This window comes from Gallinula chloropus (assembly GCF_964237585.1).
Source record: "Gallinula chloropus genome assembly, contig: HAP1_SCAFFOLD_51, whole genome shotgun sequence".
NCBI lineage: Eukaryota > Metazoa > Chordata > Aves > Gruiformes > Rallidae > Gallinula > Gallinula chloropus.
The window spans coordinates 1,013,807-1,038,653 of NW_028168423.1; the positions used below are offsets into that span (position 1 = coordinate 1,013,807).

General features: G+C 50.9%; 2 protein-coding genes across 2 annotated transcripts in view; one reads left to right on the plus strand and one right to left on the minus strand.

Annotated features, from left to right (window-relative positions):
• Nucleotides 1–6,628: 6,628 nt before the first annotated feature.
• LOC311204468 (olfactory receptor 14C36-like) overlaps nt 6,629–24,847 on the plus strand; it is a gene marked incomplete at both ends in the record, with an annotated part of 35,290 nt that continues 17,071 nt past the window's right edge. Inside the window, 3 exons of the mRNA XM_084280891.1 lie at nt 6,629–6,674; nt 7,757–7,799; nt 8,516–9,080. Coding sequence (XP_084137017.1) covers nt 6,629–6,674; nt 7,757–7,799; nt 8,516–9,080 — 654 coding nt within the window. The remainder of the gene's footprint in view (nt 6,675–7,756; nt 7,800–8,515; nt 9,081–24,847) is intronic.
• Nucleotides 14,362–15,285, minus strand: LOC311204471 (olfactory receptor 14A16-like; the record flags this gene model as incomplete). The annotated part of the gene is made up of 1 exon (XM_084280894.1): nt 14,362–15,285. One exon carries the CDS (start codon nt 15,283–15,285, stop codon nt 14,362–14,364), a length of 924 nt encoding a protein of 307 aa, XP_084137020.1.

Below are 24,847 nucleotides of genomic sequence, written 5' to 3' on the forward strand. Positions count from 1 at the left end.
ACCCAATTCCAGCCTCAAGCCCCTCCCCGTAGCATTGGGGACTCACCTGGGCATCTGCTGGGGTGCACAGCAGGATGGTGAAGAGTATGGCCACGCTGAGCACTGCGACCTTCATCTTCCTCTGCAGTGTGGTGAGTCCTGGGTGATTCTGGAGAAGGTGAGGGGCAGATTTATCTGTCCCCAGACTCCTTCTTGCCCCTCCCACACCTGAGAGCCCCAGGGCAAAGCCAGGCTTGGCAGAGACACCAGCCCTGGCAGCCAGCCCAGCACTAAGTCACTCCTGCTTCCAGTGATGACCCAACCACCATCCCCAGCATCAGCCCAGCTTCCTGCATGGGGCAGCTGCCCAGGGAAAGGGCCCAGGAATCTGCACATTGCAAGGGGGATGGGCATTGCACCTCTGACAGCCAGACACTCTACAGAGATGACCCACTGCTCCAACACAAGACCATCTTCTCACAGCCCCCCAGTGCCAGATCCCCCTCTACCTCCCTGCACTGCCATCTCCCAGTGCCCCTCACCTCCCAGGACAATCTTTCTCTCTGGGACTCTCCCAGAGATGATGCCAACCTCAAAGCAAAGTTCTCTGAGCAGAATTATCTCTGACCCCTCTCCAGCCCCTCAGACTGAGCCCTCTTCTTGGTGCACCATGGACCCAAGGCTTAGGAAAGACAGGGAGGTGAGCGGAGAGTTGGGTCATGGGCAGTGAGAACAGCCAGGTGACTGTAATCTTCAGTCACTGGAGGCAGTGGGCAGCACTGCTGGATGCTGGGCATGGGGAGAAAATGGCTCAGCTTGGGGGCAGTGCTGTGGTGGTTGCAGTGCCCAGCTCCAGCCCCCCCCATTTCCCTTGCACAGCAGCCCCCAAACTGGTCCAGTCCCCAGCCACAGCCTTCCCAGAGCAAAGGACAGAGGGGAATATCCCCAGCCCTGGCTCTCACCCTGCCACTGCTGGGACCACCATGCCCTCCCAGATAATATGGGTCCTAATCTGCAGGGCTGCCCCCAAACAGTGGGTCCCAGTGACCCCGTCCCCAGCAAGACTCTGGCTCCAGCCCTGTCCCTGGCTGGGACTTGTCCACAGCTCACCACAGGCTTATGTCCCCGTGAAGTGTCCCCTCAATGCCCTTGTCCTCAGCCTAGGCCAGCATTTTCCCTGAGCAGGATGTGGCTGTCCAGGGGGACACAATGAAGTGGGCGATTGTCCCCAGGCAGCCACTCAGAGATAATTGTGGGGAAAGAATTCCCCTGGCAAGGGAAGGTGTGTTTGTCTCCACAGCATCTCTGATAAGCTGTGTTTGCCCTGGGCCAGTGGCACAAGGAACCCTTTCAGCAAGCTTGGTGCTTCACGAGAATGCCCCGTGTTGGGCATTAAACCCTGAGGGGATGAAGCAGCCTGGTTGTCTGGGCTCCCTCGAGCCCTGGAACGGGAAGAGCCCGAGGATGAGGACAGTGATGGGGGGACTGGGGAGGAGCAGGTCCCCAGGCAGCAAGCACCCCTGGGACTCCCTTACTCCCCTGGGGACAGGCTGGGGCCCAGAGGTGGGGGCAGTCCCAGGGGAGCAGCATGACAGCCAGTGTGTCGCTGTCCTTGGGGAAAACCTGGTGGCAAGGGAGACCTGTGGGAGTGGAGCTCAGAGCAGCTGAACCGATGGAGCTGTGTCCCAGGGTCACTGTGTCCCTTGCCCTGTGACCCCCTGCCTGCCCTGCAGCTAAGCCAGGCTTTCAGGGGGGGTTCCTTCACAGCAGGGATAGGGTTAGGGTTAGGCTCACGGTCAGGGTTAGGGTTAGGTTAGGGTCAGGGTCAGGGTCAGAGTTAGGGTTAGAGTTAGGGCTAGGCTCAGGTTCAGGATCAGGGTTAGGGTCAGGGTCAGGGTCAGGGTCAGTGTCAGGGTTAGAGTCAGGTATAGGGTTAGGTCCAAACATCACCAGCCTGGGGGATTGGGGTGCATCTTTTAGCAGTGTTGGGTAAGGGCAGTGTGGGATCGTGTGCCAGTGGAACACTCACACCAGCTGCCATCACTGCTTTCTCCAAGGATCACAGAATTGTAGGGGTTGGAAGGGACCTCAAGAGATCATCGAGTCCAACCCCCAAGGATGCAAGTGCCCCAAGGAAAGGAAGGAACAGCCAGTAACTCTGTGAACAAGGACATGCTCACAATGGCAGTGGGCATATTCTGGATCAGGAAGCTCAGGCACCCCTGGTTTGCCTCCCCGTAGATGCCCACAGCTATCAGAAGAGACAGCTGCCAGGACATGTCTGTGCTTAGTTATTTCCACCTCTTGAGGAGACCAGCATGTTTACTGGTGGTGTGAGAGAGCCCTGGGAGGAGGTGGGAACAGGAGGGTCTCAGTCAGGAGATGCAGCACACACTGACGTGTCTCTTTCGGTAGCTGAGGGTCAGAAGTGACCACACGTAGTGACCAGCCTGTGTCTCCGGGGCTGTGAGGAGAGTTGGTTTCTATGAGACCTGAGCTGGGAATCACAGGCTGGTGGCAAAAATCTGGTTTGGGGTTTGAAGTCAGTGGGAGGTTCGCTGGAGTTTCAGTGAAACCAAGGAGTCACTGGTCTTGTTCCCATGATGATACGGGCTGCTGTGGTGGCTTCCCAGAAATAAAAATACACTGCTAAGTGGGGCATGAGAACTGAGCCTGGCTGGGACTCCTCACTGACATTATTTGTGTTTTTAAGGATTATGGATCTATCTTCACGGGCCACTAGCTATGAACAAGAGATCTGCTGTGGATCAGTTGGGAGAAGATTGAAGGCAGCTGACGTGAATATTTGCTTGGCAATTGTCCAAAGCCACTTGGAAGATTTTCCTTTTGAACTGCTCAGCTTAGTGTGTGGTTAATTAGACAGCAAAGTGACACAGTGTTAAGGATCCTATTTGCATATGCTGTGAGGATGTTTGTATTCCACTTGCCTGGGTCGCCTGATTGACAGGCAGTGTTTGACAAGCCTTTGAGTGTAGAATGTTTCCCTATTCTCTTCTCTAAACCTTCCTTGGTGCAACTTGAGGCCATTTCCTCTTGTCCCACAGCTTGTTCCTTGGGAGAAGAGCCCGACCCCCATCTGGCTGCAGCCTCCTTTCAGGTGGCTGTGGAGAGCGAGAGGGTCTCCTCTCAACCTTCTTTCCTTCAGTTCCCTCCACTGCTCCTAAAGCAGACCTGTTCTCTGGAGCTTTCACCAGCTCTGTTGCTCTTCTTTGGACACACCTCAGCACTTCAATGTTTTTCTTGTAGTGAGGGGCCCAAAACAGATCACAGAACTCAGGATGTGGCCTCACCAGTGCTGAGCACAGGAGGACCATCACTGCCCTAGTCCTGTTGGCCACACTGCTTCTGATACAAGCCACAATGCTCTTGGCCTTCTTGGCCACCTTGGAACACTGCTGGCTCATATTGAGATGGCCATTGACCAAAGCACCCAGGTCCCTTTTCCTCTGGGATGCTCTCCAGCCACACTTCCCCAGGCCTGGAGTGTTGCAGGGGGTTGTTTAGCCAAAAAGTGGGACCTGGCACTGAGCTCTGTTGAACCTCAGAGAGTTGGCCTTGGCCCGTCAATCCAGCCTGATCAGATCCTTTTGTAGAGCCTCCCTGCCTCCAGTCAGATGAACGCTCCTGACCAACTTGGTGTCATCTGCAACCTTACTAAGAATGCACTCGATTGCCCTCCAGACCATTGATAAAGATGTTAAAGAGAACTGGCCCTAGTACTGAGCTCTGGGGAAGCCCACTTGAGACCGGCCACCAGCTGAATCTGTGGCTCAGCCACAAACAACTCCAGCCAGGTTTCCTCTCAGGAAAGAGTATATCCATCTCAGCCATGAGCAGCCACTTTCTCCAGAAGAATGCTGTGGGAAACAGGGTCAAAAGCTTTGCTAAAGGTTAGGTAGACATTAGCCACAGCCTTTACCTCATCCACTGGGCAGGTACAGTTGTCACAGAAGGGAATCAGGTGAATCAAGCAGGGTCTCCCTTTCATAAATCCGTGCTGAGGGGGCCAGATCACCAGGTTTTCCTGTACAGGCCACCTGATGGCACTCAAGATGATCTGCCCCATTACCTTCCTTGGCACCAAGGTCAAACTGAGAGAAGTGTCACTCTCCAGATCCTCCTTCCAGCTCTTCCTGGAGACAGACATCCCACTGGCTAACCTCCAGGAAAGTGTCTTGGTGAGCAATTTTTCCAGCTCACTCAGTACCCTTGGGTGGATGCCATCAGACCCACAGACTCGTGTGTGTCTTAGTGGTTTAGCAGGGCACTAGCCATTTCCCCTTGGATTATGGGGGCTTCATTCTTCTCCTCATTACTGTCTTCTAGCTTAGGGGACTCGATACCCAGAGACCAACTGGCCTTACTGCTAAAGACTGAGCCAAAGCAGGCATGAAGCACCTCAGGCTTTTCCTCAGCCTTTCTCACTATGTTTTCCCCTGCATCCAAGAAAGGATGGAGATTCCCCTCAGTCCTCCTGTTAATGTATTTATAGAAATATTTTATTGTCCTAACAATTGTCCCAGCATTTAAAAGAAAATGTCTTCCTCTCTCATACGAACCAACGCTTCACCTATTAATAGTTGGCCTTTCTCAGCTCAGTGGAGTGTTGGAGGCTGAGGAAAAGCCAACAGGGAAAGAGTGACAGAAGCATGTTACTGTGACAAGTCCAGCAGCACCCTTGTCATAGGCCACCTCTCAAGAGTGTACACGAAAGACCCAAAAGGGCACTGATAGGCTTTTGGTGTAGCTGCCTTGAGCAAGGAGAAGATGATTAGTGGTGAGCTTGCCAGGTCCCTAGGTAGATCCTTCTATTGTGGGGTTGCTGTGGGTTCAACAACAGCAGGTGCCATTTGAGACCATGACAGTACACTGGTGACAACATTGCACCAAGGGAGGTCTCTGGGTTTCCATCCAAAAGCTGATTCAGCATTTGGAGAGGCAGGGAGTGATCAGCAGAACTCACTCCCCCTTTAACAGTCCCATATGGCCAGTGTGAAGATGTAACGGGAAGTAGGGGAAACAGTGGACTAACGTGGTCTGGACAAAGCCATGCTGCTGCTGTGTGCTGCCATGCTGGACATGCCAGGCCTCCAATCCCAACTGGAGTTAAAGGTAGACCTGGAGAGGTGTCCGGTACACCTGGAACAGACTGCCCAGGGGTGGAAACAGAGTCTTGCCATTGGCCTCGGTCTGATCCAGACTGCGCTGGTACAGGCTGAGGCTCCTGAACACCTACAGCATATTGATCATTGTCTAGGGCACCACAGAAGAGGAAGAGTTTGAGAAAGGGAGAAGAATCATCTAGATTCTCCTAAAAACTTTTTTACCATGAAATAAAAGACAAGCAAAGGACTTGTACAGGAGATCCACTTTCTAAGAATAAAATATTGAGATGGACATTGTTACACCCCAATGGATGTGATCAGATCAATAAACTAACAGATTTGACAACACCAACTCATGAACCAGAAGCACGAGCTTTCCAAGGTGTAGTGGGGTTTTGGAGAATGCCCATTCCAGGTCTGATCATAAGGCCTTTTTCTCAAGTGACCCAGAAAAATGGCTTTGAATGGGGCTATGTGCAGCAACAAGCTGACAGATTTAGCAGCAGCATTCAGGCCAGTCTAGGCAGGAGAAGATGTGGAAAACACTCTTGGACCGCGGGTTCTTTCAGAAGGACTCTGACAGTTTCTCCAGTGTAGGGAAGGACATGTTCCTGAGCAGGGATTCCCTTGGAATGTCACCAGAGGAGGAGATGATGAATGCTGAAGAGCCCCCATTGTGTAAGAAACTACCAGCCACTAAGAAGCAATAGACCCTGTTTACAGCTGCACCCCCTCCTGTGAGGGAAACAACGGAGGTGGAGGGCTGCTCTATAGAGAACTCAATGACAAGTCACAGAAACTGCCAAAGGAGAAGTTGAATGAAGACAGTTGGCAGAGGTGAAACCATCCTGCTGGCTTCAGCTATTGCTGAGGGAGAATGGTCATTCCTTTAAAATGACTGGATGGTGTGCACGCTGAGCTTGGAGAAGAGGAATCCCACCATCCTGTAGGTGCATAGGGTGTTTGGGAAGAGCTGAATCCCACTCCCATCTCCAGACTACTCACTGGAGAGGAGATACCTGATGGACACCACTGAATCCCTGTCACCGCTGCACTGTCCTACCTGGCAATGGGACAGGGAGAGGGATTAAGGGAGTTAAGAGAGGGGAACATTTGAACCTCTCAGAGGCTGCCATGTCATGGTTGGACAAGTCCTGCTTCTAAAATCCAACTCTGCAGTGCTCAGAGAGGGACAGTCAGTGTTTACTTGAGTCTGCATCAACCTACAGTCCCCAGGAGAGACCGCGATGCCTTTGAGAATCTTCAGCCCTGGAGCACTGGGACAGCTCCAGGGAGTGTGGGAGGGCAGAGAAGGGGCTGCCATGAGTTGGTCCTTTGCTGCTGAGCTGGGCTGGGATCCTGGGTTGGAAAGAGTTCATGGAGAGCAGGCAGCACTGCAGAAAGTCAGTTCTGCCCAGCAGCAGCTCCTCTGCAAAGCACAGCAGAGCTGAGGGCACTACCTGCAGACTTCCAAGGTTGAGGAGCAGGGAAAAGGGATTTTAAAGGCAGTCTGGGGTGAGAGGATGCTGAGCACGGAATCAAAGAGAATTATTCACAGCCCCCTGCACGGTAAGTGTGTGTCTGCAGGGAAAAGCAGCTGTGGGTCCTGGAGGGATCTCTGAAAGCCAGGACATCCCACAGTCTGTGGGATCTGCTGAGAGGACTGTGTGCAGGAGGAAAATGTGCTGCCTTGTTTGAGGCAGAGAGGGGTTAAAGGCAGTCTTTTGGGTGGGAGGGTGCTGAGAGCTCACCAGAGGAGGAGAAATCTTCAAAGCCCTCTACACAGTATGGCTGTGGCTGCAGGACAATGCTGATGAGTGTCCGTGAGGGATCTCCTAAAGCTCATACATCCCACCACCTGTAGGTTCTATCCTGAGGACTCTGACAGTATCTCCACTGTAGGGAAGGACATGCTCCTGGGCAGGGACTGTGTGGCACTCCATCAGAGGGACAGGCATCAGGGCTCCTTCTGCTGGGGATGGCTGCAGGGCTGTGAAGGCAGCATTTACCTAAAAGTGAGGAGTCTGTGCTTTGGGACGTCTCCTCTTCGTTACTGGGGAGGGCAGTGGGAGATGGGGGTTATTTTTCTGCTCTGGAGAAGGCACTGAGAGCCCAGTTCTCATTAGGACTTGTCTGATGTGCCCCTCAGCCCCTGCACACAGAGGTGCCCCTGGGCAGTGTCCTGCTGCCAGGAGGTGTCCGTAGCACACAGCTGCTAGGACGGATCTGTGAGTACAGGCAGGGAGGAGAGCTGAGGACAGAGCAGCTGCTCCTGGCAGGGACAGCTCCATGCAGCAAATCCAGAGGCATGGACAGGAAAGGAGATGGAGCTGTCCCCACAGATGCTTTGGAAGGGGGATTGGGACACCTCCCTGCCATCCCCTGCAGTGCAGACACCTTCCCTGCAGCCACCCCCTGGTCTCCTCTCCCACCCAGCAGAGCCTCTGCCAAGGGATCAGCTTCTCAGCAGCTTGACCCTGGAAGAGTGGGAATTCCATAACACCGAGTGCTTCCACTGGCACAGCAGCATTTCTCTGTGTTTCCCCTCCGGTCTCTTGCTCCCCTTGATCCTGTCACCAGCTTTGATGGGATGGGCGGGTGGGATTCAGATGCAGCTCAGAGACGCCAGCCCTGTGGGTCTTGTCATGCAGATGTTTCCATGGGAATGAAGTGTCCAAGTCACCTGGGCTCCAGGTGAGGATACAAATGACCTGATTCTGCCTTCAGGACATCCCATCTAAGGTCATTTACATCTTTCCCTAAGGGTTCTTGCTGGGATGCAGGCTTCCCTCCCCCAGAGCACAGCTCTCCTACAGCATCGCTGTGATTTCCAGGAGCCTCACAGAGAAGGCACCTCAGTGGTGCTCAGGCCATGGAAATGCTGCTGTTTGGCTGTGTGCAGACAGTTGCAGGGAGCGTTCGGTGTTCCTGGCTGGGAGGGGAGGGCTGAGATCTTTCTCGGGTAAAGTGGGGTAGGCTACAGGGGTTGGAGATGTGCACTTGGGAAATGGATTCCGTTGCTCAAAGCAGTTTCCAGTTGCTTTTGGGGGGAGTGTATGAAAAGCTCTTTGATATCAGGAGGGGATTTAGCCCTAGACCAGGGCTGTGTTTCAACTGACATATTGCTGTAGGGCAGGGCTGGCTCCTCTCCAGCAGAGCCCCCCCACTTCCTGGGGAAGCCTCAGCCAGCCCCAGCCAGAGCACGACAAATGGGACATGAGAAACGTCTTCTTGAAGGGGAGAGGCAGTTTGGAGGATCTATGGGATATGGAGTCTGTTGGTAGATTTGGGGAATGAGCTGACCTGTTGCTCTTTCTGCTCAGGAAACGGGGAATGCTGTGGGAAATGGCAAGGGCTGTTCCTCATAGAAGTCTCTCTGAGCTTATAACTGCCGCTTTCTCCTTGGACAGGTCCTATTCCCAGAGGAAGCAAATGCCCAACAGCAGCTCCATCAGCCAGTTCCTCCTCCTGAATTTCACAGACAAGCGGGAGCTGCAGCTCCTGCACTTCTGGCTCTTCCTGGGCATCTACCTGGCTGCCCTCCTGGGCAATGGCCTCATCATCACAGCCACAGTTTTCAACCACCACCTCCACACCCCCATGTACATCTTCCTACTCAACCTCTCCATCTTCGACCTGGGATCCATCTCCACCACTGTTCCCAAATCTATGGCCAATTCCTTGTGGGACGCCAGGGCCATTTCCTACACAGGATGTGTTGCCCAAGTCTTCTTACTTATCTTCTTTAGCTTATCTGAGTATTCTCTCCTCACCATCATGGCCTATGACCGCTACGTTGCCATCTGCCACCCCCTGCACTACGGGACCCTCCTGGGCAGCAGAGCTTGTGTCCACATGGCAGCAGCTGCCTGGGCCAGTGGGTTTCTCTATTCTGTGCTGCACACAGCCAATACGTTTTCACTTCCCCTCTGCCATGGCAATGCTGTTGACCAGTTCTTCTGTGAAATCCCCCAGATCCTCAAGCTCTCCTGCCCACACTCCTACCTCAGGGAATTTGGGACTCTTGTGTTTGGTCTCTGTTTAGCACTTGGCTGTTTTGTGTTCATTGTGGTGTCCTATGTGCAGATCTTCAGGGTCGTGCTGAGGATCCCCTCGGAGCAGGGTCGGCACAAAGCCTTTTCCACCTGCCTTCCTCACCTGGCTGTCGTCTCCCTGTTTCTCAGCACCGGCACATTTGCTTATTTTAAGCCTCCCTCCATCTCCTCCCCATCCCTGGACTTGGTGATGGCTGTTTTGTACTCATTGGTACCCCCAGCAGCAAACCCCCTCATCTACAGCATGAGGAACCAGGAGCTCAAGAAAGCCCTGAGGGAAGGTTTCCATTGGATGTTTCTCAGACTTTTTTAAAATCTCATGTTTCTTCAGAAGTGACTCCCAGGGTATCTAACAGTGGTTGTTTGATTCTTTATAGTAATTATTGTCTTTTGGGGTGTTTATTATGTACTTAAATAACTGTACTTAAATAAACTTAATTCTGACCTCTTCTAAGGAACAAACTTGTTTTTTTCAGCTGTCTACTGATGCTCTGGTTCAATATCACTGGGAGGCAGCTGCTACCACTTCTGTAAATTGGAAAGATTGTTTGATTTCTTTATCTTCATTGTCATTATCTTTTGGGATTTTTTGTTCTTTTGGTTCTGTCTGTTAGGTTCCTAAATATATGTTCCTAAATATAAATATATGTTATTCATTTGACCTCTTCTAAGGAATGACCTTGCTCTGTTTCAGCTGTGACCTGCAGCTTCCTGCAGATAGATATCTGTGGTTGACAGGGACTGGACCCATCCCAAGGTGACTGATTGTCCCAGCTGGATTCACCCCAGGAGAAGGGCTAAATCTGGGTATCTACAAGGGAACACGGATGGACAGGGATAACCAGTCACTACTCGACCTCCCAGACCACACTTCCTCAGCCTGGCCACGAGGATGCTGTGGGAGACGGTGTCAAATGCTTTACTAAACTCAAGGTAGACCCCATCTACTGCCCTACCATCATCTATCCACCGGTTATATCCTCATAAAAGGTGATTAGATGAGTCAAACAGGACTTCCTCTTGGTAAAGCCATGTTGACTGCTCCTAACAACCCTCTTATCCTTGATGTGCCTCGAGACAGCACCAAGGATACGTCCTGCCGTCATCTTTCCAGGGATGGAAGTGAGGCTGACCAGTCTACCTCCCTCCCTAACCCTGACAGGTCTTGGAAGATTCTGTCTTCTGACGTAGTCAGCATCCCTAGAGAGCTGCATGTACTCTCTCTCCACCAGCGCAGCAGGAACTGGTTGCAGTCAAGATCTCCCTGCAAAGCGACAGGAATTATCTGCAGTGTCAGTAAGATAATGCAGCGTGCTGACCTCTGCTGCTGAGAGAAGAGGGTGCTGAGCACCTTGCTGGAAACACCTTAGTGGTGTGCTGAATGCAGGAGAGACAAATGGATATTCTTTGGAAAGAAAGGCCCCAAACTTCTGATCATTTGTAGAAGTTGAACATTGTTTAGGGATATTCAGACTGAATAAGCCCTGGAAACATGGCTGAGGTATTGCCTTTGTAAATAAATGAATTTGTGGAATCCTTTGGGCAGTTAATGCGTTCGACTGATGTTGTGTTAAGAGCAGCAATGCCCAATTCATTGACCTAAGTCCAGTCGATTCAGTGCACTGACCCATCACGATCACAGAGTCACGACTAACGCAGCAAATCTTGAGTCCAGTCACGTTCTTTGAACTACCATGGCCACACTGAACAGAGTTGAGTGAGAACTATCACCACTAGCTTAATGAAAGTGGGGTTTATTCAAGTCACTGATACACAGATTCTTTGGATTGCTGGGTATAAATTCACTGTTTGCAAAGCGCTTGTCAATACCAAGGGTCTGAACCACGAACCCATGGAAAGATCTATAGCGACTCTGTAGAGATTTAGAGCTTCCTGGGGAAGCACCAAGGGTCTGAATCTTACCCAGTGGTGTCCTGATGGAGGGGAAGAGAGGCTCAGCCTGTGGACTGATCCCAGGGGTCAGAATAGTACCCAATGCTATCTTCCCTAACAGCCTCTCTCCCTTAAGCTATTGTTATGCTATTTCTCATCTCTAAGCTGGAGCTTGAGTGACTCTACTCATACATACCTTGATTGCCACTGGTGTGAAATTCTCTCACTTTGTGTTTAAAGGCACAGACTAACAAAATTCAGATGAGCCATCTGTAACCCCCTGCTTTTCAAACGCACTGTTAACTCATGAATTAAACTTTCAATGTCCAAGTTTTTTCCCACAACCAATATATAAACCATGTAATGATAAAAGATCAGGTCAGGATGCAGTGTTTGTACTGGAACAAGTGCCCAGGCTACATAAGTCTGGCACACAGTTTGTGAATTTTTCATGCCTTGTGGGAGCACTACAAATGATTCCTTTTCATGGGTTCATTTTTGTTTATAGTAGGGACTGAAAAAGCAAATTTTTCATAATCATCAGGGTGTAAGGGAATAGTGAAAAAAACAATCCTTTAAAAATAGGCATATTCCATGGACTTGTGGAAGGCTTCATATGTCCCTTAGTCAGTTGCTCCTGTATTAAATGTTGTAGGTGGGCAAGTGGTTTTGTGAGTAAGCAGACAGTAATTAACCCAAATGAGGATTTTTGTTTTCCAGCTTAATTTAAAAATAAGCTGCCCACTTTTGGGGTTTTGATGGTTGCCATCAAAATTCCTTTTGCTTAGTAACCAGCCTTGCTCCTAGTTGGCTAAGCATATCCCTGAACCTGCATCACATATGGACAAACACTGCAAACCGACCCCTCAGAGAAACGACATTGCAAGACGCAAGTTGCCACATCCACTCTGGATGGATGGGGGATGAGGAGGGGGAGGGCGTGTCTCCCACTTCTGTGTCACTTTTGCCAAGGCACCCAGCACCCTGATTTCTCCTGTTCTGATGCCACCTTATGTGCCCAGGCTCCAACGAGCAGTCTCTGCAGAGTCTCTGGGTCATCAGGAGACAGTGGTGTGTTGCTGAGCTCGTCGGGAGGAGTGGGTAGTAGCGGTGGGTATAGAGATGAAGTGGGTCCTTGATCTGATGGTTGGCAGGGCGGATTCTGGTCCATCTCCATAGGATTCTTGTCTGTGTCCATAGGCTCCTTGTCAGTGTCCACAGGTTCCGGAGGTGTCATGGGGACAACACTGACTGGTGGTGCTTTAGCTGTTGTCTCTTAGTATTTGTAGTCTTGGGGTGGGGGGGGCTGGTCAGACCTGGGACTGGGGTCTCAAACACTTTCACAGCAGGGCGTGCCATTGCCGTGAGAGCTTTTATGTCCTCCAGAGTAGAAATCACAAGTCTCCAAGCAGTAGCAAGTCCCTTTGCCTCCTCATCTCCCCTACTGACCACATCCCATCATTTATCTCCACCCCTTGCAGGTGTTTATGCTGAGCACTAACTGCAGTTCAACTAAAACTCCACGATCATGACACCACCACAGCAGACACCCCACCGTCGGCTCATCGTATTTTATGTCTCTCTTTGAAAGGCTCTTTGCTAAAATCCTGGCTATGGCCCTTTCCTCACTAGGTAACTTACTCCCCACAGCCGCACCAGCTGCTCACCTTCTCAGGCATATTGCTGCAGAGCATTGTGTTCTCTTCTCTCCATTGCCCCTGAGTGCTGTCTGGTCACTGCAGGGATTTTTTCCAGATGCTCTTGTCCTCCAGATTTTCGCTGGTTTCTTTGCTCCTGGTTTCAGGATCAGGTCGGTCTCAGCTTCAGGTCGTGGTTTCAGGATCACGTTGGGGTCACCATCTGCAGAGATCAGTGATGGGCAATGTGATAGATGAGCCTTTGTTCAGTAAACCACATGTACCTTGAAACAGGTCATAACATTCTGATTTTGTAAGAATGATTGTGTAACGTATATTGTAAGTTGCTAACGAAGCATAGAACTGAGTTATAGGTAACTGAGAAGTGGAAACCATAGAAATCAAGTAGCCAATGAATGAGCTTGCTGTTAAAGATGACCGAATATGGGAGAGGGGTCAACTAAGGGACAAGTGAGGAAGAGGAGCAACTTCATCCCGTCGACCACCAGGAGGTGGAAGACGACCCCCTAACAACAACTGGCGCATGTGCTGAAGAAGCCTCAGTGAAACAATTGGGACCCATAACTTAAAGACTATAAAAACCTGAATTCGGAAAGGGACGGTGCACGCCATTGGTAGAGCTGAGACTCTCCATCCGCCCAGTGCTGTTTGCTAAATTGCCGCCTGCAAAATTAATAAAAATAAGTTTGTAACTGAATTAACTGGTTTCTGACTGGTGATTGGGAAACCCACAATTACAGGCAACACGCAATTCGATATGAATTAAGGTGAAGCCGTTTATTGGGTGAAATCACACAGATTCTAGACATTTGTTACTGCAAACGTGGCAAGCTAAAACACTGCTAATTGGCTACACACACTGTTCACACCACACTGATTGGTTAGTGATTATGATGAGTTCCCACAAGCATATCTTATAGCTAACCATTGTTAGTTTACCTTTGATGACCATCTATTATGGCTGGTTCTTGACATGTTCACTTACAAATACCTTCCCAAAACTCCTTCTTGGTTTAGGGCAGTCTGTACCCCTGTCTTCAAGGCCACTGTGTTTTTGAGAATGTGATTACCAAAATCCTCTCAGCACGAGTAACTTTCCTGTCTAACAGGAACACGAGGATATTTTGTGGGGAAGCTGAAAGAGCCGGGCTTCTTTAGCTTGGGGAACATGAGGCTGAGGGAAACCCACTTTGTGCTATGTGGAAAGACCATAAGTTAGTGCTCAGCATAAACACCTAGCAAGGGGTAGGGATAAATGATGGGATGAGGAGGCAAAGGGACTTGCTCTGCTTGCAGAGGTAGAAACCTGTGATCAAAGTGAAGTTCATACTTTTCAGTCTGCTGAAAAGATGTCCTTAGGCAGGACTGTGCCATCAGGAGAGGTGAAAACACCTGAATGACGAGGGAGATGAAAGAGACACACTGGTGGTGATGCAGGTACAGGGGAATGGGAGTGTTTCTTCTGCTGCCATGTCTGACTCAAACAAGACCACGAGATACTGCATGAGGAATGGGATGAACATTATTACATCAGAGACAAAATAGAAGGAAAAAGCCCCACAGCACCTAAAAATCCCAACTAAATACAGAGTGGTCCTAATGTGAGTTACATGACCAGTGATACGCAGAAGATGAGCAGTTTGTTGCTGCTTAGAAACATCCAGTCATCAGTTTCCACATGGCATCCTTGAGCTCCTGGTTCCTCATGCTGTAGATGAGGGGGTTCACTGCTGGTGGAAACACTGTGTAGAGAAATGCAAATATGAGGTCCAAAAATAAGAAGGAGATGGAGGGGGGCTTCAGGTAGGTAAACATGGCAGTGCTGAGAAACAGGGAGACCACAGCCAGGTGAGGGAGGCATGTGGAAAAGGCTTTGTGCCGTCCCTGCTGCGAGGGGATCCTCAGCACAGCCCTGAAGATCTGCACATAGGACACCACAATGAACACAAAACACCCAAAAGCTAAACAGACACTGACGACAATGAGTCCAATTTCCCTGAGGGAGGTATCTGAGCAGGAGAGCTTGAGGATCTGGGGGATTTCACAGAAGAACTGGTCCACAGCATTGCCATGGCACAGGGGAAGGGAAAATGTACTGACTGTGTGCAGCAGAGAATAGAGAAACCCACTGGCCCAGGCAGCTGCTGCCATGTGGACACAAGCTCTGCTGCCCAGGAGGGTCCCGTAGTGCAGGGGGTGGCAGATGGCAATGTAGCGGTCATAGGCCATGACAGTGAGAAGACAGAGCTCTGTGGAGATAAAAAATACAAAGGAAAAGAGTTGAGCCAGACATCCTGTGTAGGAAATGGCCCTGGTATCCCACACAGAATTGGCCATGGATTTGGGAACAGTGGTGGAGATGAAGCCAAGGTCAGTAAGAGAGAGGTTGAGGAGGAAGAAGTACATGGGGGTGTGGAGGTGGTGGTCACAGGCTATGGTGATGATGATGAGGCCATTGCCCAGGAGAGCAGCCAGGTAGATGCCCAGGAAGAGGCAGAAGTGCAGGAGCTGCATCTCCCGTGTGTCTGCAAAGGGCAGGAGGAGGAACTGGCTGATGGAGCTGCTGTTGGACATCTGCTGCTGTCAAGTGTGGAGACCTGTTAGAGCATGAAAAGGCACAGTGAGAAGATAAGGAACTCTTTGTAGAGAGCCTCTTCCTATTCACTTTGAGTCTCTTTACTCAGGAAGACTTTTGGCAGGTCCCTTTTGGGACGTCTGCTTTGCGCTGGCTTGAGCATGCCACTGCACGGAGAAAGGTCAGTTGTGGGAATGAGCATTTCAGCACTGTCACTCCAATTTCACCTGAGGGCAGAGCAGAGCTTTGGAGCTATAGAAAGGGGTCCTGAAGTGAGGGTCAGCTCAGTGCCAGCCCCACCAATGGATGTGCCCAGAGCCCCAAGTAATGGTGGGACAAAGGCAGCAAGGACAGGAGGGGAAACAGCAAGAAATGCTGCAGCCAAGGCTGGAAGGACAGGGACAGACAGACAGGCACTCAGGGGTTTCTCCTCACTGGGGGTTGGGCTGCAAAGGGGAAGATTCAGCCTGAAACCCTAGTTGCACTGTAGGTGCAGAGCCTCTGCTGGGTAGCAGAAACCTTGGGGTCACCTTAGGAAGGTGTCTGCACTGCGGGGTAGTGTTAGGGTGGTACCAAATCCCCACTGCCAAGGCATTTCTGGGACCATCTCCTTCTCCCTCCCAATGTCTCTGCTGCCTGGAGCTGTCCCTGGAGCTGCTTCTCTTTGCCCATGTCACCTCCATCTCTGTGCTCACAGACCTCATCCTACCTGCTCTGCACTCAGCTCTGCTCTGCAGACCCCTCCTGGCATCAGGGAACTGCCCCGGGGAAACTCAGGGCTAAGGAGGTCCTCCAATGTCTTAATGATAATCAAGTTTTCATTCATATACATAAGGGGAGAAAGCCCACAGGAGAGGAAAAGTCAAAGCAAAGACTCAGCCGTGCAGGAAAATGCTTCCTTGATGCTGTTCTTCAAAGTCCCTCTGGAATTTCTCAAGGATCAGCTGGAGCTGGGAGCAAAGCTGACCCAGGCAGCATTATCTTTAAAGCAGAAGGATCATATGCTGCCCTTCCCTGGGTCACTCCTTCAACACACAGCTGCTGTTTCCATCCCTGTGGAAAGCCCATAAGCCAGGCTGAGTGCTGGCCCATGCAGCAGCAGAGTCCCTGCCCCAGCACACAGCTGTCCTGCCCTGTCCCTCTGATGGGGCAGAAGGGCATCCCTTCCAGGCAGCACTTTCTGCTCCTAGAGAGAACCTGTCCTCCTGACAGACCCCACACACTGCCCCATGCCCCAGCTTTAGGAGATCCCTCCAGGAACAGAACCTGCACTGCCCTGCACCCACAGACCTACCAGGGAGAGGCTGTGGAGATTTCTCCTCCAGTGAGCTCTCAGCATCCGTCAGCTCTCTCAGCCTCACAGGTCTCCCCTCGGTGCCTACAGGCAGTGTCCCCAGCCCTGTGTGCTTGGCAGAGGAGCTGCTCCTGGGCAGAGCTGTATCTCTGCAGTGCTGTCGGGTTGCCATGAGCTCCCTTCATCCCAAGAGCCCAGACCAGCTCAGCAGAAGACCAGTTCTTGTAGGCTCTCTCCTGGTGTCTCAGCCCTCATGGGAATCACTCTATGATCTCATCTCTGATGTTCCCTCCTCAGCTGCATAGAAGTTCTTCTTTCCATCAGAGTCTTTTCTCCTGATCAAACCAGAGCTGGGCAGGACAATAACCTTTCCTTGTTTCCCCATGAGACAGAACATCCAAGCAGGGACAGGGAGGTGACTCTTTCCCCCCTGTGAAAGGAAGGGGTTTAGGTGAGCATTTGGGCATTTCTCTGTGTTTCACAGGAACAAAATCAGGAAAAACAAATCTACAAAACTCTGCTCTGCAGTTCAGGGAAGTGGGAACCACCATCCAGAAAAGATCATATAGATCAATAAAGACAGACCTTCTGCTGCCAGGACAAACTGACACCTGGAGAGCTCCCATCAGAGCCCCTGACAGCCAGTGGCAGCCTCAGCCAGCAGGAAATGCACATCCCAAAAAAGTCCTTTCTGATGTCTAATAGAACAGGGAGAGGCAGTCCTTGGGTCTCCAGTGAGAACGTTTTGCTCAGTGAAGACTGCCCCAAGTTCTCACTGCCTTGTTCTCCTTGCGCAGGGCTTCATGCAAAGAGGCAGAGAATGTCCAAGGGCAGCTTCATTCCCCACTTCCTCCTCCTGCCCTTTGCAGACACACGGGAGCTGCAGTGGGTTTCTCAGTGCTGTGCTGCCCATGGTCAATACATGATCCCTACCCCTCTGCAAGGGCAATGCTGTTGACCAGTTCTTCTCTGCAGTGCCCCAGATCCTCAGCCTCACATGCTCAGATGCCTACCCCAGGGAGATTGGTCTTCTTGTATTTAGTACCTGTTTAGTTTTGGGGTGTTTTGTGGGCTACCTGGAGAGGTTTCAGTCCAGGAACACCTTTTTGACCTTGAACCTTTTATTTGGGGAGTTATTGCTGGCCATTTTTTTTAGTCTTGATAATGGTCACTGGTAGAGTCTTGAAATGACATCAGGCAATGTTAGGAATGGTCCCTTGGCAAGGAACCCCCTGAGCCCCAAGGTTACCCATGCTTCTCATCCAGTCCCTGGGGAGGTTTCATGCCAGGAACATCTTTCAGGCCTTGCAGCTTTTGTTTTGGTGAAATGGGTGTATGTTTTTCATATTCAAAGGCAGATGCTGGAAGAGCCCAAAGATGAATTCAGGCAGTGTTGGGACCGATCCCTCGGCAAGGGAAGCCCTGAGTCCCGAGTTCAGTGGTCCTGTTTGTAGTGTACATGGGGAGTTTTCAGGCCAGGAAAATCTTTCAGCCCTCACATGTTTTGTTTGGGAGATACTGCTGGACATTTAGAGTGTCCATCAGCCTCACCTGTGTGAGGTGTGAGCAGGTAGAAGATCTGCTTAGCATGGGGGCCGAGCTCAAGGAAGAGGTGGAGAGACTGAGAAGCATTAGGGAGTGTGAGAGGGAGATTGATTTGTGGAGTGACTCCCTGGCATGCCAGAGGGGAATTCACCAGGGAAATTTTCCCCAAAAAATGATGGATCCCCAACCCTGTCAGGCAGAATGGGGAGAAGTGGGAGACCAGAAAGACAGAGAGGGTTGGAAGATAGTTCCGGTTCACCACCATGGGCAAACCTCCTCCCCGCCTACCTTGGTTCCCCAGGTCCCCCTAAACAATAGGTTTGAGGTGCTGGGAGTTGAAGAGGAGGCAAATGGGAACGTCAGGGACAATCCCACTAAGAGAATACCAAGAGTGAGGAAATCAACTCCACGCCTCAAGGCTGCCTCCACTAGGAAAGACAGAAAGGTGATTTTGGTTGGGGATTCTCTTCTCAAGGGAGCAGTGGGCCCCATATGCAGGCCAGACCCTACCCGTAGGGAAGTGTGCTGCCTCCCTGGGGTGCAGATCAAGGACACAACTAGAAAACTCCCAGATCTGGTTCGTCCCTCTGATTACTGCCCATTACTCATTGTTCAGGCAGGCAGTTCATCTCTCAGAGAGGCCTGAGAAGTATCAAGAGAGACTTCAGGGGATTAGGGAGGCTGATTGAGGGAGGGGGAGTGCAAGTGGTGTTTTCTTCTATCCCATCTGGGGCAGAGAAGAACACGAAGTGGGCTGAGCAAGTAGAGGTGTTGAATAGGTGGCTGAGGGGCTGGTGCCACCTCAGGAACTTTGGGGTTTTCAGTCACAGGGTGGTTTACTCAGCACCTGGCCTGATGGCTGCAGATGGGTGTCACCTCTCTCCAAGAGGGAAAAGAATCCTTGCTCAAGAGCTAGCTGGCCTCATGGACAGGGCTTTAACCTAGGTAGGAAGAGGGGAGGGGATATAGTGAGGCTTGCTAGGGTAGAGCAAGTAGCCTCTAGCTTTATACTAGATTCGAAGGATGAAGAGGGCAGAATTCAATGAGATAGAGAAGGGCTTGGGGATGCTGTCATTCTATGAGATTGTAGGGAAATACCTCTAAAATGTCCCATAGGAACTTCTGGATACTCCTCAGAGGAGGTAACATTGCTGACCCCCCTTCCTGAACCTTCTAATGTCCCTCTAGGAAGCAGTGGGGGAAAACTTCATATTCCTCCCAGAGGTTTGAGGGAGGGCTTCTCAAAAAAGGTGGTGAGTCAGAAAGCCCAGCTGAAGTATCTTCACACCAACGCACACAGCATGGGTGACAAGCATGAGGAACTGGAAACTGTGATGTCACTGGAAAATTATGATCTAGTTGCTATCACAGAAACATGGTGGGATGATTCCCACAGCTGGAACACCCCTGAGAAGGGTATCGCCTTTTTATAAGTCTATGAATCAGGACAGGCTGGGGGTGACCTGCTGGAGAAGAGCTCTGAGGAGAAGGACCTGGGGGTCCTGGTGGGTGACAGTGTGCCCATGAGCCAGCAGTGTGCTCTGGGGGCTAATAGAGCCAATGGGATCCTGGGGGCATCAAGAGGAGTGTGGCCAGCAGGTCACAGGAGGGGATCCTCCCCCTCTGCTCTGCCCTGATCAGGCCCCACCTGGAGTGTTGTGTCCAGTGCTGGGCTCCCTGGGATCAAACAGCCAGGGATCTCCTGGAGAGAGTCCAGAGGAGGCTACGGAGATGGTGAAGAGCCTGGAGCATCTCCCCTGTGAGCAAAGGCTGAGGGAGCTGGGGCTGTTCAGCCTGGAGAAGAGAAGACTAAGGGGGGGACCTTATTCATATTTATCAATATCTGAAGGATGGGATGCAGGGGGAATGGGCAGCCCCTTTTCAGTGTCTGTGGGGACAGGACAAGGGGCAATGGCTGCAAGTCAGAGCATAGGAAGTTCCCCAGCAACATGGGGAAGAACTTTTCCCCAGTGAGGGTGAGGGAGCCCTGGGACAGGCTGCCCAGGGGGTGTGGAGTCTCCATCTCTGGAGAGATTCCAGCCCCGTCTGGACGCCACCCTGTGCAATATGAGCTGGGGAGCTGCTTTGGCAGGGGGGTTGGACCCCATGAGCTCTCCGGGTCCCTTCCAACCCCTATGATTCTATGATAGGCTAGGTAGGAAGCATGGGGGAGTTGCCCTCTATGTTACAAAGTGGATAGGCTGTGAGGAGCTCTCTCAGAGAAGTTGTCGGGAGCAGTTTTAGATCCTGTGGGTCTCAATAAGGGATGGGACTAATAAAGGACTTCTGGTGATAGGGGTCTACTACAGGCCACCTGATCAAAGTGAGACTACTGATGAGGCTTTATTCCTTCAGCTGCAGGAGGCATTGTTGTTGCAGGCACTCATCCTGATGGGGGACTTGAACCACCCAGACATCTGCAGGGAAAACCACACAGCAAGCTGCAAGAGATCCAGGAGACTCCTGGAGTCTGTAGATGACAACTTGAGGTGATTACTGAGCTGCTCTCTATCATCCTCAACAGGTCTTGGAGAACAGGAGACGTGCCTGAAGACTGGAGGATAGCCAATGTCAGTCTGGTCTTCATGAAGGGCAAGAAGGAGGATCCAAGTAACTACAGTCCAGTCAGTCTCACCTCTATCCCTGGAATGGTGATGAAACAGCTAGTTCTGGATGCCATCTCCAAGCAATTGGAAGAGATTCTATGATCATGTGTGAAATCATCAGTTAGCAGTGGATCCGCACACCAGCACTTGTGGTTGCTCTCTGAATTTCACTTCCCCTTGGACCATTCAGACACCTCTCAACCATCCAGCTGCTGCTCTGAGTTTCAGGGAGTTAAACCCTTGCCTTTCTGGCAGTTGTCTGACTCATTCTGTCTTTAGCCAGCTCTTGAGTTGTGATTTCATGGTCTCCTTCCTCACTAGAAAATCTCTCACAGAGTTAAGCTTTGTGGAATGTGAACCTCATCGGTGGCAGATTGCACTTGGCATAGAGTGAGGAGTGTTGAATTTAATGGTGAATCTTGTCAGGTTTCTTGTGTTGGTGGAAAAATAACTCCCTCTGTGCTGCCTGTGTGCAGCCAGTTCTCTAAGGAAAGCAGGGGAGCTGGTACAGAGGGGCTGTAATGCCCCACTGTGGAGTGCAGCAGAGAGACCTGATGTAAGGACAAGGGATGCAAGTCCCAGTTGGCTGGTGAGAGTCATGGTGGGTGTGTGGAGATGTGCAGCAAGGTTGTCCCCACTGCGCCAGACCTCAAAGGACACTTTTTCAGACTAGTCCCGATCTCCTTAGGAGGCACCCTGGATCAATCTCAGTGAGGGGTTGTCACCTCTCCTCTAAAGTGAAAATAATAACCTATACCCTTAAAAATAAATCAATTTTACTCTTAGCTCCCTTTGAAACAGCTTCAATGATCTGTACATCTCTTGAAGACTTGAAGATAATTACACAAAGAGACATAGCTCGTTAGGGCTTGCTTTTTAATTTTAATGAGCCCTGGGGTGCATTTGGTGCTGAGTCCTTGAAGCTCAGATACTGGGAGGAGATTACACAAAAACTCCATGTCAAAAGTAGAAGCCAAAGTACCTTACGTATTAATGAGTCCCACTGAGAGCCATTGCTGGCTGAGCCTCCCCAGGGACTCGTTAGAACAGGTAATTGGAGGCCATATTGGCTGGTAGGCAAAGGCAAAGTACAAGCAGCTGAGATGCTGAAGAAAGCCCTGGGTTGGTTTGATGAAGCAGAAAGGCTAAGCCCTGACCCCCAGCCCCAGGGAAGACAGGTCCTGCCCCTCAGGCATTGCTCAGGGCTCTTCCTGGGGCAGCATGGGATGTGTAATGCTGAGGGAAGAACAACAGGGTGAGAGTTTCTCCTCATTGTTGGTCCAAAGCCAAACTAGAAATTCATCTGGTCTTCATTAAAAAAAAAGAGAAAGACCAGGGAGACCCTCCATCCCCTATCAGATTCAGGAGGAAACATTGTGGCAAGATGAGGACAAGTCTGAGGTGCTTAATGAAATCTTTGCCACTGTCTTTAGTAGTAGGAGCAGTTGTCCAGAGAGAATCCAATTCCCGGAGCTGGGAGACAGGGACAGGGAGCACAACGACCCCACCTCTATCCAGGAGAAGATGGTCCTGCTGCATCACAGAGATGTGCAGAGATCTGCGGGGCTGAATGGGATGCAGCCAAGGGTGCTGAAAGAGATGGCAAGGGGGGTTCACCAAGCCACTTTCCATCAGTCCTGGCTGACTGGAAATCAGTCAACGTAACCCCCTATGTAAGAAGGGACAGAAGGATGATCAGGCCTGACAGTTTGACTTCAGTGTCAGAGAAGCTGATGGAGCAGATCATCCTGAACAGCATTATCCAGTTCATGAAGAACCCCCAGGTGATCAGGCCCAGTCAGCTTGGGTTCATAAGGGCAGGTCCTGTTAGACCCACTGAATCTCCCTCTATGACAGGGTGACCTGCTTCTTGGACAAGGAAAGGGCTCTGGATGTTTTCTACCTTGACTTTAGCAAGGCCTTGGACACAGTTTCCCACCACCTTCTCCTCAAGAAGCTCACTGCTTATGGCTTGGAAACTGTGGTGGTTCAGCCCCAAATAATGGCTGAGCAGCACATGCTGCTCACTCACTCCCAGAGGAGAAACAGACAGAGTCTCTGTGGGTTGGGAGAAGGACAGTTTACTGACAAAAGCACCATAAAAAGGGAACAATAACAGCCCCAATTGCACTCACACCCAGTGATAGCACAGAGAGTACCTTACAAACCCAACAATAACAGTGCTGCACCATGCTAGGACCACCCCTCCCCAGCCAGCCCCTTGGATGGGGAAGTGATGTCAGGTGGTGTGGAAAACAGCCCAGGCAAACTCAGGTCACCTGTGCTGGCTTCTTGGGCAGGTGAACTATGGCCTGTCCAGTACCAGGAAATTATCCACCCCTTTTTCAACACCAGGCCCAGATCTTACATTTTCAGAGTATTTGGGAGGTTCATAACATCATTTTTTATTTAGACCATCTGCCATGGACCACCATTCAGGCATCAGTATAGAGCTACATATGTGGCCACTTTTTTCCTTTGGAAATGTCTAAAGCCAGCTGGATGGCTTTCACCTCTGCAAACTGGCTGGATTTCCCTTCTCCATAGGCAGCTTCTGCAATTTGTTTTTTGGGACTCCATACAGCAGCCTTCCACCTCTGATGTTTACCAGCAATGCCACAGGACACGTCGGTGCACAGGGCATATTTTTTTCTCATTTTCTGGCAGTTCACTGTACAGTGAGGTCTCTTCAGCACGTGGCACCTGTTCCTCTGATGATATTCCAATATCTTTGCCTTCTGGCCAGTCTGTGATCACTTCCAGGGTACCTGGGTGTTTTTGTTTCTTATTCAAGCCTGCTGTGGGATAAACGTGACCCACTTGCTCCACGTCGCATCAGTGGCATGGTGTGTAGGAGGGGCCTTCCCGTTGAACATCCAGCCCAGCACCGGCCATCGGGGTGCCAGGAGGAGCTGGGCTTCAGTCCCAATCACTTCCTAAGTGGCTCGAACCCCTTCCTGTGCTGACAGTATTTCCTTTTCTGTTACAGTGTCTGGATCCTCTGTAGCACTGACTCCAAAACCAGAGAGACTGCCCTTGAGCCTCCCCTGGTGCTTTCTGCCAGAATCTCCAGGTAGGGTCATTCTCCCTGGCTGCAGTGTAGAGCATATTCTTTACAACTGGCCTTGTTTGGACGTGTCCAAGTGCTACTGCACAAACTCTCTCCTGTTTGATATGTTCAAAAGCCTGTTGCTGCTCAGGGCCCCATTGGAAATTATTCTCTTACCAGGTTACACAGTAGAGAGGGCTGACAATGAGACTATAGCTGGGGATATGCATTCACCAGAAACCCACAGTGCCTAGGAAAGCTTGTGTCTCCTTTGTGCTGGTTGATAGAGACATAGCTGCAATTGTATTGATAACATCCACTGGGATCTGATGACACCCATCCTGATAATTTATTCCTAAACATTGGATTTCTTAAGCAGGTCCCTTGCCCTTACTTTGTCTGATGGCAAAACCTGCTTTAGCAGAATTCAGATCATTTTCTTCCCTTTCTCAAAAATTTCCTCTGCTGTGCTGTCCCATGCCATGAAACATCAGTATACTGTAGGTGCTCTGTGGCTTCACCCTGCTCTAATGCAGACTGGATCAGTCCATGGCAGATGGTGGGGCTGTGTTTCCAGCCCTGTGCCAGTCGATCCCAGGTGTACTGGATTCTCTTCCAACTGAAAGCAAACTGTGGCCTGTATTCTGCTGCCAAAGGAGACGAGAAAACCACATTTGCAATGTCAGTTGAAGTGTAGCACTTGGCTGCTTTTGACTCCAGTTCATACAGGAGTTCCAGCATGTCTGGCACTGCAGCACTCAGAGGCAGCGTGACCTCATTCAGGGCATGATAGTCCAGCGTCAGCCTCCACCCTGCACTGGGCTTCTGCACTGGCCAGATTGCACTGTTGAAGGGTGAGCGGGTTCTACCAATCACTCCCTGACTCTCTGAATGGGAATCAGGGAGTCTCTGTTGGGTGTGGTATTGTTGCCTGTGCACCATCATGGTAGCAATTGGTACTCGCTGTTCTTCAACCTTTAGCAGCCCCACAACAGAAGGGTCTTCTGACAGTTCAGGCAGAAGAGAGAGTTGTTCAATGTCTTCTGGCTCTGAGGCAGCTATTCCAA